Source organism: Salvelinus namaycush, chromosome 31 (assembly GCF_016432855.1).
Source record: "Salvelinus namaycush isolate Seneca chromosome 31, SaNama_1.0, whole genome shotgun sequence".
NCBI lineage: Eukaryota > Metazoa > Chordata > Actinopteri > Salmoniformes > Salmonidae > Salvelinus > Salvelinus namaycush.
In genome coordinates, this window is record NC_052337.1 from 25,609,603 (window position 1) to 25,631,540 (window position 21,938).

At 47.6% G+C, this 21,938-nt stretch overlaps 1 protein-coding gene across 1 annotated transcript in view; it reads left to right on the forward strand.

Annotated features, from left to right (window-relative positions):
- Positions 1 to 21,938, forward strand: part of LOC120025656 (mediator of RNA polymerase II transcription subunit 13-like) — a 115,605-nt gene that overhangs the window by 42,027 nt on the left and 51,640 nt on the right. The window contains exons 3-4 of the mRNA XM_038970203.1: positions 6,754 to 6,838; positions 7,460 to 7,543. Of these exons, the coding sequence (XP_038826131.1) occupies positions 6,754 to 6,838; positions 7,460 to 7,543 (169 nt within the window). The remainder of the gene's footprint in view (positions 1 to 6,753; positions 6,839 to 7,459; positions 7,544 to 21,938) is intronic.

Consider the following 21,938-nt stretch of genomic DNA (forward strand, 5'->3'; position numbering starts at 1 on the left):
GATTATTTAGCATTTTTAAAACTACTTTCCTGCAATTGTACACATATTGCCATGGGGCAGAGAGAAAAATGTGCAGTTTTATAGCTAATCTCATGCTATTCTACACATTTTGCAATGAGGCTGAAATGTAGCTGTTTATGTCACTTAAGAACAAATTCTTATTTACAATGACGGCCTACTGAGCATTCTACACATTTTGCCATGGGTTAGAGAGAAACATTAGCAGTTTCATAGCTAATCTCGTGCTATTCTTGTCAGGTGTCAATGTGCAGCGGTTAGGACGGAGTCAGGCACAGGACACAGAACTGAGTAAAAGACGTATTTACTCGAAAAGAAACAACAAAATTTCCATGCAGGGAAAAACACACCAGCTCACAGAAGTCTTGAACACTAAACAAAGAACAAACACACACAAAACCATGTGGGAACTAGAGGGTTAAATAGGGAATAAATATTATCGTAATGGGAACCAGGTGTGTACAATCAAGACAAAACAAATGGAAAAAGAAACGTAGATCGGTGGCAGCTAGAAAGCCGGTGACGACGACCGCCGAACGCCGCCCGAACAAGGAGAGTCACCAACTTCGGCAGAAGTCGTGACAATTCTACACATTTTGCAAAGAGGAAGAGAGAATGTTGCATATTTAAATACCTTTCCTGCAATTCGACTCAAATGGTGATGGGGCAGAGAGAAAAATGTGTTGTATGCTTTTCTACACATATTGGCATTGAGGAGTACACCACATCAGTCACTGGCTTCATCAATCACTGGCTTCATCAATAAGTGCATCAATGACGTCGTCCCCACAGTGACTGCACGTACATACCCCAACCAGAATCCATGGATTACAGGCAACATTCGCACTGAGCTAAAGGGTAGAGCTGCCACTTTCAAGTAGCGGAACTCTAACCTGCAAGCTTATAAGAAATCCCGCTATGCCCTCCGACGAACCATCAAACAGGCAAAGAGTCAATACAGGACTAAGATTGAATCGTACTACACTGGCTCTGACACACGTCGGATGTGGCAGGGCTTGCAAACTATTACAGACTACAAAGGGAAGCACAGCCGAGAGCTGCCCAGTGACACGAGCCTACCAGACGAGCTAAATAACTTCTATGCTCGCTTTGAGGCAAGTAACACTGAAACATGTATGAGAGCATCAGCTGTTCCAGGCGACTGTGTGATCACGCTCTCCGCACCCGATGTGAGTAACACCTTTAAACAGGTCAACATTCACAAGGCCGCAGGGCCAGATGGATTACCAGGACGTGTACTCCGAGCATGCGCTGACCAACTGGCAAGTGTCTTCACTGACATTTTCAACCTGTCCCTGCCTGAGTCTGTAATACCAACATGTTTCAAGCAGAAGACCATAGTCCCTGTGCCGAAGAACACTAAGGTAACCTGCCTAAATGACTACCGACCCGTAGCACTCACGTCCGTAGCCATTAAATGCTTTGAAAGGCTGGCCATGGCTCACATCAACACCATTATCCCAGAAACCCGAGACCCACTCCAATTTGCATACCGCACCAACAGATCCACAGATGATGCAATCTCTATGGTACTGTACACTGCCCTTTCCCACCTTCACAAAAGGAACACCTATGTGAGAATGCTATTCATTGACTACAGCTCAGCGTTCAACACCATAGTGCCCTCAAAGCTCATCACTAAGCTAAGGACCCTGGGACTAAACACCTCCCTCTGCAACTGGATCCTGGACTTCCTGACGGGCTGCCCCCAGGTGGTAAGGGTAGGTAACAACACATCTGCCACGCTGATCTTCAACACGGGGGCCGCTCAGGGGTGCGTGCTCAGTCCCCTCCGGTTCTCCCTGTTCACTCATGACTGCACGGCCAGGCACGACTCCAACACCATCAGTAAGTTTGCTGACGACACAACAGTGGTAGGCCTGATCACCAACAACATTGAGACAGCCTATAGGGAGGAGGTCAGAGACCTGACCGTGTGGTGCAACGACAGCAACCTCTCCCTCAACGTGATCAAGACAAAGGAGATGATTGTGGACAACAGAAAAAGGAGGACCGAGCACGCCCTCATTCTCATCGACGAGGCTGTAGTGGAGCAGGTTGAGAGCTTCAAGTTTCTTGGCGTCCACATCACCAACAAACTAACATGGTCCAAGCACACCAACAGTCGTGAAGAGGGCACGACAAAACCTATTCCCCCTCAGGAGACTGAAAAGATTTGGCATGGGTCCTCAGATCCTCATAAGGTTTTACAGCTGCACCATCTAGAGCATCCTGACTGGCATCACTGCCTGGCATAGCAACTGCTCAGCCTCCGACCGCAAGGCACTACAGAGGGTAGTGCGTACGGCCCAGTACATCACCGGGGCCAAGCTTCCTGCCATCCAGGACCTCTATCCTAAAAATTGTCAAAGACTCCAGCCATCCTAGTCATAGACTGTTCTCTTTCTACCGCACAGCAAGCGGTACCGGAGCGCCAAGTCTAGGTCCAAGAGGCTTCTAAACAGCTTCTACCCCCAAGCCATAAGACTCGTAAACATATAATCAAATGGCTACCCAGACTATTTGCATTGCCCCCCCCCACCAGGCTGCTACTCTCTATTATTATCTGTGCATAGTCACTTTAATAACTCTACCTACATGTACATATTACCTCAATTACCTCGACACCGGTGCCCCCGCACATTGACTCTGTACCCGTATCCCCTGTATATAGCCCCAATATTGTTATTTACTGCTGCTCTTTAATTAATTATTTGTTATTCTTATCTCTTACACATATTGCCATGGGGCAGAAGAAAAAATTGCAGTTGTATTGCTAAACTCATGCTATTCTACACATTTTACAATGAGGCAGAGAGAGTTTAGCATTTTTAAAGCAAATTTCCTGCAATTCTATTCATATTTGCATGGGGCAGAGAGAACATTAGCAGCTTTATAGCTAATCTCATGCTATTCTGGGGCCGGGGGCGACATCCTTATGGGGGCTGCGGGGGTTGTGTGGTACGCCAGTGGCACGGATAGATGCAAACACACAGACACACATGCAGCACACACACAAGTCCACACAACATGAATGAAACCATTCACACAGACAAGTTCACCCAGCATGATAACAAATATGTTACACACAAAACAACTCACAGGTGCAAACGAAGCGGCACAGCTCTCATGCACATGCAAAACGTGATATCACATTTTCAGTCAGTTCAGTTCACACCCACATCTTGAACACAAAGCCTGCTTCCCTGTTCTCTCTCATTCTCCTTATCTGTGTCATCTGACACACACACACACACACACACACACACACACACACACACACACACACACACACACACACACACACACACACACACACACACACACACACACACACACACACACACTATAAAATGGAGACAACCTTGACGGTTATCATCCACAGCTGAAGTTGTGAGGTGGTGCTCCGTCCACCTCTCAGGAGTCTGCCGAGGCCCTAATAATGCCCTGCTTAGAGGACCAGAGATGACACTCATCTAGATAAAAGTCTATACGTTTCACCTCACCACACTTCATCTCTCTAAGCACAGCAATCACTATTCCATGGTGGTGACTTGTTGCTACTCTGCAGCTGTTTGTCAAACATAAAGCCCCACAGGTCCCTTAAGGATTTGAATAGTTCAATATCTCAGATCAGATTTCACACTCTAGTTTTTTTGTGTGTGTGTGTTTCTATGTGTGTGTGTATGTGTGTGTGTGTGTGTGTGTGTGTGTGTTTCTATGTGTGTGTGTGTGTGTGTTTCTATGTGTGTGTGCGTGTGTGCGCGCGCGCGTGTGTGTGTGTACAAGAGGGAAATAGTCACACCTTGTGTTAAGGGCTTGATAAGGTGCAGCTCCAGCTCCTCGGTGATAACAATGTAAACAATAGCTGTAATGACTTTCACATGTTGTTGCTGCTGGGAAGCGGCAAGTGGAATTCCAGATTTGTCTGTTACATGTTGTAATCTTGGGATAGCATCAGTTGATACCTACACTCTGAGGAGTGGCATTCTGTTGTTGTCAGTGCTTTAAACTACACCAGTCAGAGAGACATAAGCAATGAGGTGATCATATCAGTTCAGCTTTCTTTCTCCTGGCTCCCAGAGGTAGGGAGCTCATTGTGTGGCTGTGGCTGGATTTGGCTGAGAGTGGAGGTCATGTCAAGCTTCCCCCCAGGCAGGGTGACTCCAACCTGGGTGAAAAGGGGTTGAGAAACCTGGGCGTGTTCCGTGGTGGTGGTGGGTCGAGTAGAGTGAGAGAGAAGCGAAGACAAGGGGGAAAGGAGGGAGGGGGGGAAGTGGTGGGATAGATAGATGAAGACGACTGGCAGTGGATTGGCAGTGTGGAAAAGGGATTTGAGAGAGAAAGGGGTGAGCTAATGAGCTGGATTTGCTGGAGACTTGGCATTCCGCTCATGGAGCACTCTTCCCTCTAGAATAGCTGGCTGGAACTGAGCTTCCTGTCTGAGCCCTGGAGCGGGAATGAACGAGGGAGGGAGGAGGGGAGGGAGAGAGGGGGAGGAAAGGGGGGTGGGGTGTTGGAAGGCAATAGAACAGAGGAAGAAGGAGCGGGTGGGAGGAGGGAGGCAGGTAGGGAGGGAGAGGGCGGGCAGCGGGCGGTGGTGGAATTGAATGCCGAGGAGCTGTGTTCTCACAGCCAGTGTTGCCATGGTTACCGGGGAATTCTGGCAAGTAGGGAAATTTCATTCACGTCAGTGTGAGGAAAGGGAGGGAAATATCAACAAAGCAAGAAAGAGAAAGATGGAAAAAAAAGAAATACACAACTGAAATTGAAAAAAGATCAACCTCTGTGGGTCCTCCACCCCTCCCCTGGGCTCTGTCGCCTCCCTCCCTCTGTTGGTCCTCCACCCCTCCCCTGGGCTCTGTCGCCTCCCTCCCTCTGTGGGTCCTCCACCCCTCCCCTGGGCTCTGTCGCCTCCCTCCCTCTGTGGGTCCTCCAACCCTCCCCTGGGCTCTGTCGCCTCCCTCCCTCTGTGGGTCCTCCACCCCTCCCCTGGGCTCTGTCGCCTCCCTCCCTCCCTCCCTCCCTCCCTCCCTCCCTCCCTCTGTGGGTCCTCCACCCCTCACCTGGGCTCTGTCGCCTCCCTCCCTCCCTCTGTGGGTCCTCCACCCCTCCCCTGGGCTCTGTCGCCTCCCTCCCTCCCTCCTTCTGTGTGCGCACCCGGTGCTTTTTGTTTGCCGCCACCCTGTAAGTAAACACAACACCCACTCACAAAGCTTCCTATCCCTCCCAATCGTCCTCCAGGTATGGTAGAGAACAAAGAACACTAGAGCTATCAGTAGCTGCTCTTCTTCTGGGAAGAAGGAATGAGGAGGGAGCCAGTAGTGGTAGGACTCAGATCCATCCACTACCCCACACAGGTCATCTGAGCTGGCTGCTGACATGGCAGGAACTGGAACTAAGCGCTGTCGACCTGACGACTCTCTTGTTTGCTGCTGGGCTGTCAGGACTGGCTTCTGCACGTGGTGCCGCCCCGCCCTGTCTCTCCTCTCCTTGTCTCTCCTCTCCTGACTCCCTGTGCGGCCACAAACACACACACAAACACACAGACACTGTCTCTCCCAGCGCTGACTAAATGAAGCTGACAGGACCTGACAGCTGTACAAAGGCACACACACACACACACACACACACACACACACACACACACACACACACACACACACACACACACACACACACACACACACACACACACACACACACACACACACACACACACACACACACACACACACACAGGTACAGTGCACACAAGGGCGCATGCACATCAGTAGAGGCTGCTGAAGGCAGGACGGCTCATAATAATGGCTGAAACGTGGTTTCCATGTGGTTGATACTACTCCATTGACTTCATTCCAGCCATTATTATGAGCCGTCCTTCCCTTAGCAGCCTCCTCTGATGCACGCACATAATGTAAACATGCATGCTTGCAGTGGTACTTGTAGTTTCACCCACAGTTCCTCACAGTAGTCCTCATAGTTTATTCCACGGTGCCCCACAGTGGTTTCACCCACAGTTCCTCACAGTAGTCCTCATAGTTTATTCCACGGTGCCCCACAGTGGTTTCACCCACAGTTCCTCACAGTGGTCCTTTTAGTTTCTTCCACAGTGCCCCACAGTGGTTTCACCCACAGTTCCTCACAGTGGTCCTTGTATTTTCTTCCACAGTGCCTCACAGTGGTCCTTTTAGTTTCTTCCACAGTGCCCCACAGTGGTCCTTGTTGTTTCTTCCACAGTTCCTCACAGTGGTCCTTGTATTTTCTTCCACAGTTCCTCACAGTGGTCCTTTTAGTTTCTTCCACAGTGCCCCACAGTGGTCCTTGTTGTTTCTTCCACAGTTCCTCACAGTGGTCCTTGTAGTTTCTTCCACAGTTCCTCACAGTGGTCCTTGTAGTTTCTTCCACAGTGCCTCACAGTGGTCCTTGTAGTTTCTTCCACAGTGTCCCACAGTGGTTTAACGTGTATGGAAGATAATGGTTAATGGCTTCTGATGAGTCAGTCTGTGGATGGATGTACATGTAGATACTTGTCTGTGGGTAACGTTCATCTATAGTCTTAGAAGCTTATTGTGCTGTTGGCATGCATTGCAGTGTCCTGTGTGTCTTTGTGTACTGTGTACTGTGTACTGTGTACTGTGTTTGAGTGTATGAACTGTGTTGATCTCACTGTAACCATCAGTTGCTAACCCATCTTCTCTTCCTGTGTTCCAGTGGCTGAGGAGGGACAATGGGAGTGTGGGCTGTCATACGAATGCCGGACCCTCCTGTTCAAGGCCATTCACAACCTGCTGGAGAGGTACAGTACAAGTCATTTCCAATGAGCTGCTTGGAAAACGACTTGTGTCAAATAGTCTGGATGTAAAGTATCACATAAAGTAAGCTGAATATTCCCAGTCTAGTTATAGGCTATTTCTGCTCATATAACCATTTCTACTCAGCAAATAATTCTGGCAAAAATACCAAACCACCAATGGTTAAAAGACTTCAAGTGATAATCACATTATAACCTGGACTGAATCAATGACTCCAATAAAGATTTCCCATCTGCTAAATGAACCAGGATATATTTGTTCTCAATGAAGTTAAACATCAATGATCATCATAAGGGGCCAGCTGAATGAACCTTGTTATTACCTGGAGTCTACCTCCTCCTCTCTTACAACTCTATACCTCTGCACTATATTGGATTGTCATGAAGCCTTCAATAGAACATGTATCTCAAGGAACTGTGTAACTCCATTGATGTGAGTGTTGATGTACGAAAATAAATGTATTATATTCTCTATTCTTCCCCGATTGGGTATATGTGTGACAATCTCTATGTAAAATGTCTGTGTCTATGTGCATGTATGTTTGTGTGTTTATGATCCTTTACCTGTGTGTGTGATATAGTTGTTTAATGTCTCCTATCCCCCAGGTGTTTGTTGGACAAGGACTTTGTACGGATCGGGAAGTGGTTCGTCAAGCCATACGAGTTGGAGGAGAAGCCTCTGGTCACCAGGTGAGCTAACCATCCTTCTCAATCCCACACACAACCTCCTCACAGCATCCCCGCCACGTTGTTCTGACACGGTGATAACTAGCGTGATGTTAAGGGAGCGTTGGGGAGCTCTGGGGGAGTGTGACAGACAGGCGGTGTGAATGGTTGCCGTGCGGCGGCTGCTCCCACCCTGTCTGGGATGTGGTGACACCTCTGGCTGCCTCTTTGCACCTGGCTGTGAGCCCCTCGGATCATGTCACCACGCTCGCAGGTGGGAACGACTCGCTCTGTGAGACAGACGACTAGTCCGAAGTATGTGTGTGTGACAGTGCGAGTGCTGGTCTGCCAGGCTGCCCGGACGTGAGACTATTGAGAGCAGGGTAGTGAACGGTGGCGAGGTGTGAGAGCTGAGCAGAGGAGGGGCTTGGGGCTGTGTGTGTGTGTGTGTGTGTGCGTGTCAGAGACTGACAGAGAACAAGAGCACAGGAGAGGGGCGTGGTTGTTGTAGGGCATTTCCATGTAAAAGGAACCCATGAGCACCAACATGTGAAGTTCAGTTATTAGTAAGACATCAAAACACAATAATAACGTTTGAAGAGTAGAGTACAGTAGAGTACAGTACAGTAGAGTACAGTACAGTAGAGTACAGTAGAGTACAGTAGAGTACAGAACAGTAGAGTACAGTAGAGTACCGTAGAGTACAGTACAGTAGAGTACAGTAGAGTACAGTACAGTAGAGTACAGTAGAGTACAGTAGAGTACAGAACAGTAGAGTACAGTAGAGTAGAGTACAGTAGAGTAGAGTACAGTAGAGTACAGTACAGTAGAGTACAGTAGAGTAGAGTACAGTAGAGTACAGTAGAGTAGAGTACAGTACAGTAGAGTACAGTAGAGTACAGTAGAGTACAGTAGAGTAGAGTACAGTAGAGTAGAGTACAGTAGAGTAGAGTACAGTAGAGTACAGTAGAGTACAGTAGAGTAGAGTACAGTACAGTAGAGTACAGAACAGTAGAGTACAGTAGAGTAGAGTACAGTAGAGTACAGTACAGTAGAGTACAGTAAAGTAGAGTACAGTAGAGTACAGTACAGTAGAGTACAGTACAGTAGAGTAGAGTACAGTAGAGTACAGTACAGTACAGTAGAGTAGAGTACAGTAGAGTACAGTACAGTAGAGTACAGTAGAGTACAGTAGAGTACATTAGAGTACAGTACAGTAGAGTACAGTAGAGTACAGTAGAGTAGAGTACAGTAGAGTAGAGTACAGTAGAGTACAGTAGAGTACAGTACAGTAGAGTACAGTACAGTAGAGTACAGTAGAGTACAGAACAGTAGAGTACAGTAGAGTACAGTACAGTAGAGTACAGTAGAGTACAGAACAGTAGAGTACAGTAGAGTACAGTAGAGTACAGTACAGTAGAGTACAGTAGAGTACAGTACAGTAGAGCACAGTACAGTACAGTAGAGTACAGTAGAGTACAGTAGAGTACAGTACAGTAGAGTACAGTAGAGTACAGTAGAGTACAGTAGAGTACAGAACAGTAGAGTACAGTAGAGTACAGTAGAGTAGAGTACAGTAGAGTACAGTAGAGTACAGTAGAGTACAGTAGAGTAGAGTACAGTAGAGTACAGTACAGTAGAGCACAGTAGAGCAGAGTACAGTAGAGTACAGTACAGTAGAGTACAGTAGAGTACAGTACAGTAGAGTACAGTAGAGTAGAGTACAGTAGAGTACAGTACAGTAGAGTACAGTAGAGTACAGTAGAGTACAGTACAGTAGAGCACAGTAGAGTACAGTAGAGTACAGTAGAGTACAGTAGAGTAGAGTACAGTACAGTAGAGTACAGTAGAGTACAGTAGAGTAGAGTACAGTAGAGTACAGTAGAGTACAGTACAGTAGAGTACAGTAGAGTACAGTACAGTAGAGTAGAGTACAGTAGAGTACAGTACAGTACAGTAGAGTAGAGTACAGTAGAGTACAGTACAGTAGAGTACAGTAGAGTACAGTAGAGTACAGTACAGTAGAGTAGAGTACAGTAGAGTACAGTAGAGTACAGTAGAGTACAGTACAGTAGAGTACAGTACAGTAGAGTACAGTAGAGTACAGAACAGTAGAGTACAGTAGAGTACAGTAGAGTACAGTACAGTAGAGTACAGTACAGTAGAGTACAGTAGAGTACAGTAGAGTATAGAACAGTAGAGTACAGTAGAGTAGAGTACAGTAGAGTACAGTAGAGTACAGTACAGTAGAGTACAGTAGAGTACAGTAGAGTAGAGTACAGTAGAGTACAGTACAGTAGAGCACAGTAGAGTAGAGTACAGTAGAGTACAGTACAGTAGAGTACAGTAGAGTACAGTACAGTATAGTACAGTAGAGTACAGTAGAGTAGAGTACAGTAGAGTAGAGTACAGTAGAGTACAGCAGAGTAGAGTACAGTACAGTAGAGCACAGTAGAGTAGAGTACAGTAGAGTACAGTAGAGTACAGTACAGTAGAGCACAGTAGAGTAGAGTACAGTAGAGTACAGTACAGTAGAGTACAGTAGAGTAGAGTACAGTAGAGTAGGGTACAGTAGAGTATAGTACAGTACAGTAGAGTAGAGTACAGTACAGTAGAGTACAGTAGAGTACAGTAGAGTATAGTACAGTACAGTAGAGTACAGTAGAGTAGAGTACAGTAGAGTAGAGTACAGTAGAGTACAGCAGAGTACAGTATAGTAGAGTACAGTACAGTACAACAGAGTACAGAACAGTAGAGTACAGTAGAGTAGAGTACAGTAGAGTAGAGTACAGTACAGTACAGTTAAGTAAAGTAAAAAACTTGAGTAGATTATAGTACATTACAGTCATGTTGAATACACTATAATGTATTGTATTATACTGTAATCTACTGTACTGTACTGAACTCTACTCTACTTTACTGTACTATACCGTACTGCACTCTACTCTACTGTGCTGTTCTGTGCTGTACTGTACTCTGTCTACTTTACTGTACTATACCGTACTGAACTCTACTGTGCTGTACTTTGATTTCTAAACTTGTGAAACAGACGTCTATGATTGGCTCAGATTTGGTCCTGTCCTGACCAACCAAATTTGGTCTTGTTTGGGGTCGGAGCTCATTACAATAATATACAATAATAGCAAAGTGTAGAATAATACCCAAATATGCAAAAGAAAGATATTGCATATTTCTACCTTTGTACCTATTTAGGACACATTACCATGAAGAGAAGGACATTCATATCCATAATTATACATTTCAGTGTTGTACAGATCAGGGACCCATGATGAAATTCTGCTACGGTAATTCTGTTACCGGGTCTAAATCCACTTCACTTACTGTAGTTCAACCAGCTCAACAGCTCAAAGTCAAGGTGTCATGTCATAGCGGACCCCCTTCTTTCTGCAGACATCTTTCAATCTTCATTTGCTGCAGATCTTTTTGGAAACGTGGTGATATAAAAAACTGAAGGAGATTTTACAGAAATTCTGTCACATTCTGTCACTTTGCATCTGCACAGTAATGTGTTTTTGTAAAATGTTCAGTGTATACTGTTAGTAGTCCTTGTGCGTATCGTTGTTGGTTTGTTAAACTTTAAAATCACTGGTTTTTGTTTGTCATACATTTTAAAGTGAAAGATCTGAGTCTCAACACAATTCCATTACCGTGGAATTGTCTGTAGCTCTACTTGTTGCTTTGCTTGAGTTTGGTGTATTATTGCAGTTTTTTTTCAAAATACCCACTATGTACAGTAAGCTGGATATAATTCCATCTGTGCATCAATTAGAGACATATTAATATCTGCTAGGTTACAGGAAACAATTAAGTCAAAGACACGAATCATCTAAAATATTGTAAAACTGATATTGATATAAATGATTGTAATATAGAGAGAATCCTGACATATCTTAAGTTGTTAATTAGTTCCAATTATGCAAATACATTGAGTTACATTTTGAGAAAGTTGAGAACCTCTCCATATCTAGTAAGCCAAATGTGTTTTTAGGAGTGAGATCCTCTCCTATGTAGCTGTGGAGATTCCAGCCAGCAATGAAGATGCCCGCTGTGGCACAATTCCAAAGGTGTTGAAGGAATCAAGTGTAACTCGTTCCTAGGTTAGGACACAGCATGCAGGAAATAGGAACTAGAGAGAGAGGAGAGAAGGCAGATAACAAAAAGACACGGGTGCATAAAAACATAAGCCCACTACTCAGCCTCTGTTTGTCCTGGCGCTTTAAGAGCATCCTCTAACCAAACGAGAAATGAAGTCTCACAAAATAACACCGCCGTTGCCTCGTCGTCGTTTGAGCTATGGCAGCTCTACCAAGCAATCACAATTAAAGTGTGTGGGCGTCCTAAACTGTCATGGATGCGATGTCTTCTCTAAATCATGTCGTCTTCTGCGCTGCGTTTAGTGTGAACATTGTCTTCATTGTGCCACAGTTTGCTTCAGTTTTTAATGAGTTTGCAGCGTGCTAATTAATTTGCCTATTAAGACGACATTGTCTTTGCTTTGACTGTAGAGAAAAAATGATGAGAGGGAGAGGGGAAGAGAGAGGGAGAGAAAGAGAGATAGAAAGGAAGAGGGAGAGAAAGGGGAGTCGTTGAGAGATCAGTCAGCTCAAGTGTTGATGCAAAGTGAGGAGGAGGAGAGAGAAGAGCACTGAGGAGGAGAAGTGGGAGGAGGGAGAGAGGAGAGAACTGAGAGAACTGAGGAGGAGAAGAGGGAGGAGGGAGAGAGGAGAGAACTGAGGAGGAGAAGTGGGAAGGAGAGAGGAGAGAACTGAGGAGGAGAAGAGGGAGGAAGGAGAGAACTGAGGAAGAGAAGAGGGAGGAGGGAGAGAGGAGAGAACTGAGGAGGAGAAGAGGGAGGGGGGAGAGAGGAGAGAACTGAGGAGGAGAAGTGGGGAGGAGAGAACTGAGGAAGAGAAGAGGGAGGAGGGAGAGAGGAGAGAACTGAGGAGGAGAAGAGGGAGGGGGGAGAGAGGAGAGAACTGAGGAGGAGAAGTGGGAAGGAGAGAGGAGAGAACTGAGGAGGAGAAGAGGGAGGAGGGAGAGAGGAGAGAACTGAGGAGGAGAAGAGGGAGGGGGGAGAGAGGAGAGAACTGAGGAGGAGAAGAGGGAGGAGGGAGAGAGGAGAGAACTGAGGAGGAGAAGAGGGAGGAGGGAGAGAGGAGAGAACTGAGGAGGAGAAGAGGGAGGGAGAGAGGAGAGAACTGAGGAGGAGAAGAGGGAGGGAGAGAGGAGAGAACTGAGGAGGAGAAGTGGGAGGAGAGAGAGAGGAGAGAACTGAGGAGGAGAAGTGGGAAGGAGAGAGGAGAGAACTGAGGAGAAGTGGGAGGAGGGAGAGAGGAGAGAACTGAGAAGGAGAAGAGGGAGGAGGGAGAGAGGATAGAACTGAGGAGGAGAAGAGGGAGGAGGGAGAGGAGAGAACTGAGGAGGAGAAGTGGGAGGAGGGAGAGAGGAGAGAACTGAGGAGGAGAAGTGGGAAGGAGAGAGGAGAGAACTGAGGAAGAGAAGAGGGAGGAGGGAGAGAGGAGAGAACTGAGGAGGAGAAGTGGGAGGAGGGAGAGAGGAGAGAACTGAGGAATAGAAGAGGGAGGAGGGAGAGAGGAGAGAACTGAGGAGGAGAAGAGGGAGGGAGAGAGGAGAGAACTGAGGAGGAGAAGAGGGAGGGAGAGAGGAGAGAACTGAGGAGGAGAAGTGGGAGGAGGGAGAGAGGAGAGAACTGAGGAGGAGAAGTGGGAAGGAGAGAGGAGAGAACTGAGGAGGAGAAGTGGGAGGAGGGAGAGAGGATAGAACTGAGGAGGAGAAGAGGGAGGGAGAGAGGAGAGAACTGAGGAGGAGAAGAGGGAGGGAGAGAGGAGAGAACTGAGGAGGAGAAGAGGGAGGAGGGAGAGAGGAGAGAACTGAGGAGGAGAAGAGGGAGGAGGGAGAGAGGAGAGAACTGAGGAGGAGAAGAGGGAGGAGGGAGAGAGGAGAGAACTGAGGAGGAGAAGTGGGAGGAGGGAGAGAGGAGAGAACTGAGGAGGAGAAGAGGGAGGAGGGAGAGAGGAGAGAACTGAGGAGGAGAAGAGGGAGGAGGGAGAGAACTGAGGAGGAGAAGAGGGAGGAGGGAGCGAGGAGAGCACTGAGGATGAGAAGAGGGAGGAGGGAGAGAGGAGAGAACTGAGGAGGAGAAGAGGGAGGAGGGAGAGAGGATAGAACTGAGGAGGAGAAGAGGGAGGAGGGAGAGAGGAGAGAACTGAGGAGGAGAAGAGGGAGGGAGAGAGGAGAGAACTGAGGAGGAGAAGAGGGAGGAGGGAGAGAGGAGAGAACTGAGGAGGAGAAGAGGGAGGAGGGAGAGAGGAGAGAACTGAGGAGGAGAAGAGGGAGGAGGGAGAGAGGAGAGAACTGAGGAGGAGAAGTGGGAGGAGGGAGAGAGGAGAGAACTGAGGAGGAGAAGAGGGAGGAGGGAGAGAGGAGAGAACTGAGGAGGAGAAGAGGGAGGAGGGAGAGAACTGAGGAGGAGAAGAGGGAGGAGGGAGAGAGGAGAGCACTGAGGAGGAGAAGAGGGAGGAGGGAGAGAGGAGAGAACTGAGGAGGAGAAGAGGGAGGAGGGAGAGAGGATAGAACTGAGGAGGAGAAGAGGGAGGAGGGAGAGAGGAGAGAACTGAGGAGGAGAAGAGGGAGGAGGGAGAGAGGAGAGAACTGAGGAGGAGAAGAGGGAGGAGGGAGAGAGGAGAGAACTGAGGAGGAGAAGAGGGAGGGGGGAGAGAGGAGAGAACTGAGGAGGAGAAGAGGGAGGAGGGAGAGAGGAGAGAACTGAGGAGGAGAAGAGGGAGGAGGGAGAGAGGAGAGAACTGAGGAGGAGAAGAGGGAGGAGGGAGAGAGGAGAGAACTGAGGAGGAGAAGAGGGAGGAGGGAGAGAGGAGAGAACTGAGGAGGAGAAGAGGGAGGGGGGAGAGAGGAGAGAACTGAGGAGGAGAAGAGGGAGGAGGGAGAGAGGAGAGAACTGAGGAGGAGAAGAGGGAGGAGGGAGAGAGGAGAGAACTGAGGAGGAGAAGAGGGAGGAGGGAGAGAGGAGAGAACTGAGGAGGAGAAGAGGGAGGGGGGAGAGAGGAGAGAACTGAGGAGGAGAAGAGGGAGGAGGGAGAGAGGAGAGAACTGAGGAGGAGAAGAGGGAAATAGAAAAGAAAAACGCTTGTGTGCCGCCACTCAGGGAAGAGCTGGAGGACAGAGAGGAGAAACTCTATCACTCTGAAGGAGTGCTGGAGCAGGAGCGAGTGAGTGAAGAAGTGAGAAGGAGGAGGAGAGGAAACTGTCCTGAACAAGGGGAATGGTAGATGTGTTGAGTTCCAGTGATGGAATCTGTGTGTTCCTGCTGCTGTGTGATGATGATGTGTCTGTTTTAAGTGGAGGGGGGATAAACCGCTAGACTGTAGTCCCTATAGAACATCATGGACCCTCTGCTTTGAAAGAGGAGTGGAGTTGTGGGGGTTGGACAAATGTGACCCCCCTCTTGACACTCCTTAGAGCTATAAGGAGAGGGTTGTGAGGCTGGGGGTGTGTATGGAAGCGGTGGTGGAAGTGAGGGGGGGGGGGGGGGGGGGGCTGAGTGTCTTGCTGAGACTCGGGGAGACTGGGCTGGGGCTTCAAGAGTGCAGGACTTTCCCAGAGAGACCAGATTTGGCTAGCCCCCATGCAGGGCTTTGAGAGGCCAGTGTGTGTGTGTGTGTGTGTGTGTGTGTGTGTGTGTGTGTGTGTGTGTGTGTGTGTGTGTGTGTGTGTGTGTGTGTGTGTGGTGTGTGGTGTGTGGTGTGTGTGTGAATCTGGAGAGCAGTGCTGGAACCGCGTGCTGTGTGTGAGAGGGGGTCCTACAGTATGTGAGGGAAGAGGGACTTGCCCCTGTGGCACCCACCTGATTCTTCTCCAGTTTGACAGCTTTGTCTGTGCACACTGTCAGCTGGTGCACCCCCTGCCAAGCCTGCCCCACTGCCTCCCTCTGAATTATTGAACAGACTGCTCTGGGGAGAGACAGAGAGACAGAGAGAGAGAGAGAGAGAGAGAGAGAGAGAGAGAGAGTTGGGAAAATACAGCATCATTCCTCAACACCCAGACAGACAGACACACGAACACAAACAGACATGTATAGATGTACTCACACATTCAATCTTAATCGTGATCACACACAATTGAACAAAGACGTGCAAAGAAGCAAATGCACACTCACACTGAACAAACATGCACACAATACCCCCACACACACACATACACACACGCATGCACACACACTTGACATGACCAACCCACAACACAATTCACAGAGGTCAGCCTTCACAGAGCCCAGTTACCAGTGACATCATGCCACTGGTGCTGCCTCCTTTGTGCCTTCAGTGCCTTGTCCTGTATGTACTCCCATTGAGAAGCGCTATCACCTCTCTGTCTCATAGGGGGCGCTAATGGGCTGTATCCACCTGTCTGCCCTTGTTCCGTGCCTTAGCGCTGGCTTTGTCAGTCTCTGGTGTTTATTCCCGTGTGCCCCTTGGGCATGAGGAGGATTGGCACATCTATGAAGAGATGCCCCCCTCCCTTTAGACGGCACACGCTCCCTCTTTTCCTACTCTTCCCTCTCTTTGTGTCTGAGAGCCAGGAAGAGACTGTGTGTTGGTTACGGATTGCATCAGATGCTGAGGGAGCAAGAGAGAGCAAGGGAGAGGGATCGAGAGAGAGGGAGTGAGTGAGATCAAGGAGAGAGAGGAAGAGAAAGGGAGGGAGATATGAAGAAAGAGATAGCTGTGGAGAGTAAAAAATAAATAAATAAATTAAGCATTACCAGAGATAGCTGAATGATTGCAGTGTATTGAAGTGGCAGCAGGGCTTCTCCTCCTCTCCTGTACTCCACGCATGCTAAACATAGACATTTATTCAGCTGCACTACCTTCATTCATATGCATTATTTTCTGTCCATATGCTCATGCATACAGACACTGTACAATACAGATGTAGGATCTTCATTTGAGTCAGTTTGCTACAGCAGGAAAATAGTCCTGCATCATCAGGAAATGTGAATTATTATGTGCATTATAATTAATGGACATTTTTGTAGGGTTTGATACATTTTTCAAAGAAACATTTCTGAAATATCAAAGTGGAAATTACAAACTTCAGAAGCCTTTTAAAACCTAAAATATACTACTAGTTTTACATTTCCTTCATTGCAGAAAAGTTCTCCTGCAACAAGGGTGATCAAATTAAGATCCTACATCTGTATATTCACGATTCAGTGCTATTCTCTGGTCTTCTCAACTCACTGTCTGTTGATGTGTGCCAGACAAAGAATTACGCTTTTTAGGTACTTTTGTAGTGTGAGAGATAATTCATTTTCTTTGCATACCAACACTGCAAATGTGTGTATGAATATTGGTGTGTGTGTATATTGCATGCACATGGTGTTTGTGTGTATGTATTAGAGGTCGGCCGATATTTTTTTTTTTAAATGTATTTATATATTTGTAATAATGACAATTACAACAATACTGAATGAACACTTATTTTAACTTAATATAATACATCAATAACATCAATTTAGTCTCAAATAAATAATGAAACATGTTCAATTTGGTTTAAATAATGCAAAAACAAAGTGTTGGAGAAGAAAGTAAAAGTGCAATATGTGCCATGTAAAAAAGCGTTTAAGTGTTTCAGTTCCTTGCTCAGAACATATGAAAGCTGGTGGTTCCTTTTAACATGAGTCTTCAATATTTCCAGTTACGAAGTTTTAGGTTGTACCGTAATTGCTGGACTATTAAGCGCACCTGAATATAAGCCGTACCCACTGATTTCTTTATTTTTATTTTTTTTTGTACATAAATAAACCGCACACGTCTATAAGCCGCAAGTGCCTACCGGTACATTGAAACACATGAACTTTACACAGCCTTTAAACGAAACACGGCTTGTAACAAAAATAAATAGGCTTTTAAACGAAACACGGCTTGTAACAAAAATAAATAGGCTTTAACGAAACATGGCTTGTAACAAAAATATAAAAAAATAGCAGTAAACAGTAGCCTACCAAGAAAGTCAAACTTCATTGCGGTGGCGATTGTTTTGGCTTTCAGTCGGATCTGCACAGTTGAAACACCTCGGCAGTCTGCTCTCTGTGTGTTGACCCAGTCTTCAAGCTCATTTTCTAGTTCGGGCCATCTGCTTTTCTTCCCTCTGAAAGCTTTTGTTGTCTTTTTGCACTGAGTCAGTTCCTCACGCTGCTGTTTCCAACGTCTTATCATCGACTCATTAAGGCCAAGCTCCCGTGCAGCAGCTCTATTTCCTTTTCCAACAGCCAGATCGATCGCCTTCAACTTGAAAGCTGCATCATATGCATTTCTCCGTGTCTTTGGCATGATGAGGGTGTAACGGTTGTTCTCCTCCTTTTCATCCGAAAAGGAGGAGTAGTGATGGAACCAAGGCGCAGCGGGTTGTGAACACATAATTTATTTAAAGACAAGACGAAAAACACGAACTTCACTATAACTAACAAAACAACAAACGGAGTAGACAGACCTGGACGACGAACTTACATAAACACGAAGAACGCACGAACAGGGAAAATAGACTACACAAAATGACGATGTACAAAACAAACCGAACAGTCCCGTATGGTGCGACAAACACTGACACAGGAGACAACCACCCACAACGAACACTGTGAAACAACCTACCTAAATATGACTCTCAATTAGAGGAACGCCAAACACCTGCCTCTAATTAAGAGCCATACCAGGCAACCCTTAAACCAACATAGAAACAGACGAACATAGAATGCCCACCCAAACTCACGTCCTGACCAACTAACACATACAACAAACTAACAGAAATAGGTCAGGAACGTGACATAACCCCCCCCTTAAGGTGCGAACTCCGGGCGCACCAGCACAAAGTCTAGGGGAGGGTCTGGGTGGGCATCTGACCACGGTGGTGGCTCAGGCTCAGGGCGAGGTCCCCACCCCACCATAGTCAATCCCAGCTTACATCTCCCCCTACAAATGACCACCCTCATATTACACCCACTTAACATCGAGACAAGGGGCAGCCCCGGGATAGAGGGATAGCTCAGGACAGAGGGATAGCTCAGGACAGAGGGATAGCTCAGGATAGAGAGGTAGCTCAGGATAGAGAGGTAGCTCAGGATAGAGAGGTAGCTCAGGATAGAGGGGCAACTCCGGACTGAAAGGCAGCTCCGGACAGAGAGACAGCTCTGGACTGAGGGGCAGTTCTGGATAAATAGCCGCTCTGGGCTGAGGGACAGCTCATGACTGGCTGACGGCTCTGGACGCTCATGGCTGGCTGACGGCTCTGGACGCTCATGGCTGGCTGACGGCTCTGGACGCTCATGGCTGGCTGACGGCTCTGGCAGATCCTGTCTGGTTGGCGGCCCTGGCAGATCCTGTCCGGTTGGCGGCTCTGGCAGATCCTGTCTGGTTGGCGGCTCTGGCAGATCCTGTCTGGTTGGCGGCTCTGGCAGATCCTGACTGACGACTGGCTCTAGCGGCTCCTGACTGACTATCGGCTCTGACGGCTCGGGACAGACGGGCGGCTCTAATGGCTCGGGACAGACGGATGGCTCAGACGGCGCTGGGGAGACGGATGGCTCAGACGGCGCTGGGGAGACGGATGGCTCAGACGGCGCTGGGGAGACGGATGGCTCAGATGGCGCTGCGGAGACGGATGGCTCAGACTGATCCTGTCTAGCGGAAGGCTTTGGCTGCTCCTGTCTGGTGGAAGGCTCTAGCGGCTCCTGTCTGGCGGAAGGCTCTGTAGGCTCATGGCAGACGGGCGGCTTTGCAGGCTTAATACAGACGAGCAGTTCATGCGGCGCTTGGCAGACGGACAGTTCAGGCGCCATTGGGCAGACGGCAGACTCTGGCCGGCTGAGACGCACTGTAGGCCTGGTGCGTGGTGCCGGAACTGGAGGCACCGGACTGGAGACACGCACTTCAAGCCTAGTGCGGGGAGCAGGGACAGGGCACACTGGACTCTCAAAACGTACTATATGCCTGGTGCGTGGTACCGGCACTGGTGGCACCGGGCTGAGTGCACGCACCTCAGGACGAGTACGGGGAGAAGGAACAGTGTGTACAGGGCTCTGGAGACGCACAGGTGGCTTAGTGCGTGGTGCCGGAACTGGAGGCACCGGACTGGAGACACGCACCATAGAGAGAGTGCGTGGAGGAGGAACAGGGCTCTGGAAACGCACTGGAAGCCTGGTGCGTGGTGTAGGCACTGGTGGTACTGGGCTGGGGCGGGGAGGTAGCGCCGGAAATACCGGACCGTGCAGGCGTATTGGCTCCCTTGAGCACTGAGCCTGCCCAACCTTACCTGGCTGAATGCTCCCCGTCGCCCGACCAGTGCGGGGAGGTGGAATAACCCGCACCGGGCTATGTAGGCGAACCGGGGAAACCATGCGTAAGGCTGGTGCCATGTAAGCCGGCCCAAGGAGACGTACTGGTGGCCAGATATGTAGAGCCGGCTTCATGGCGCTTGGCTCAATGCTCCATCTAGCCCTACCAGTGCGGGGAGGTGGAATAACCCGCACTGGGCTATGCACACGTACAGGAGACACCGTGCGCTCTACTGCGTAACACCCAGTCCATTCTGCGTAACACAACAGTCCATTCCTCCTTCTTGCGCTGTCCCTTCCTCTGCTTACACCGCTGCTTGATTCTGGATTGGTGGGTGGTTCTGTAACGGTTGTTCTCCTCCTTTTCATCCGAAAAGGAGGAGTAGTGATGGAACCAAGGCGCAGCGGGTTGTGAACACATAATTTATTTAAAGACAAGACGAAAAACACGAACTTCACTATAACTAACAAAACAACAAACGGAGTAGACAGACCTGGACGACGAACTTACATAAACACGAAGAACGCACGAACAGGAAAAATAGACTACACAAAATGACGATGTACAAAACAAACCGAACAGTCCCGTATGGTGCGACAAACACTGACACAGGAGACAACCACCCACAACGAACACTGTGAAACAACCTACCTAAATATGACTCTCAATTAGAGGAACACCAAACACCTGCCTCTAATTAAGAGCCATACCAGGCAACCCTTAAACCAACATAGAAACAGACGAACATAGAATGCCCACCCAAACTCACGTCCTGACCAACTAACACATACAACAAACTAACAGAAATAGGTCAGGAACGTGACAGAGGGTGACAAAATGACTACCGTAATCAGAATGATGGGAAGTTTGAGCGCGCTCGATTTACGTCACATTATGTGACGGTGCTCAGTTTTTTGGCGGCGTGAATCTTGTGAAAAAAAATAAATCATAAATTAGCCGCGTCATTGTATAAACCGCGAGGTTCATAGCGTGGGAAAAAAGTAGCGGCTTATAGTCCGGAAATTACGGTAGTTATTATAGGACTATTTCTCTCTATACCATTTGTATTTCATATACCTTTGACTATTGGATGTTCTAATAGGTACTTTAGTATTGCCAGCCTAATCTCCGGAGTTGATAGGCTGGAAGTCATAAACAGCGCAATGCTTGAAGCACAGCGAAGAGCTGCTGGCAAATGCAGAAAATGCTGTTTGAATGAATGCTTATGAGCCTGTTGCAGCCTACCACCGCTCAGTCAGACTGCTCTATCAAATATCAAATCATAGACTTAATTATAATATAATAACACACAGAAATACGAGCCTTAGATCATTAATATGGTAAAATCTGGAAACTATCATTTTGAAAACAAAACGTTTATTCTTTCAGTGAAATACGGAACCGTTCCGTATTTTATCTAACGGGTGGCATCCCTAAGTCTAAATATTGCTGTTACATTGCACAACCTTCAATGTTATGTCATAACCTGTTGAGGACAGAGGGCGCTGTTTTCACTTTGGGGGAAAATCGTGCCCAATTTAAACGGCCTCGTACTCAATTCTTGCTCGTACAATATGCATATTATTATTACTATTGGATAGAAAACACTCTCTAGTTTCTAAAACCGTTTGAATTATATCTGTGAGTAAAACAGAACTCAAGTTGGAGCAAACTTCCTGACAGGAAGTGGAAAATCTGAAATCGATGCTCTGTTCTAGGGCCTGCCTATAAATGTCCTTGATATATATCAGTATACATGCACTTCATACGTCTTCCACTAGATGTCGACAGGCAGTGAGAGAAGAAATGGAGTGTATAACTTGATCTGGGGTCGAATAAAAGCTCTCGGCATGACGTGTCACCAGTTTCCTGTTTTCTGGAGAGCGCGTGAAGGGACCTGGTTTTGCCTTCTGAAAAGCTGCCGTTATAGACGACTAATATCTCCGGCTTTGATTTTATTTGATACATGTGACAATATCATCGTAAAGTATGTTTTTTCAATATAGTTTTATTAGATTATTGAAATTTATTCG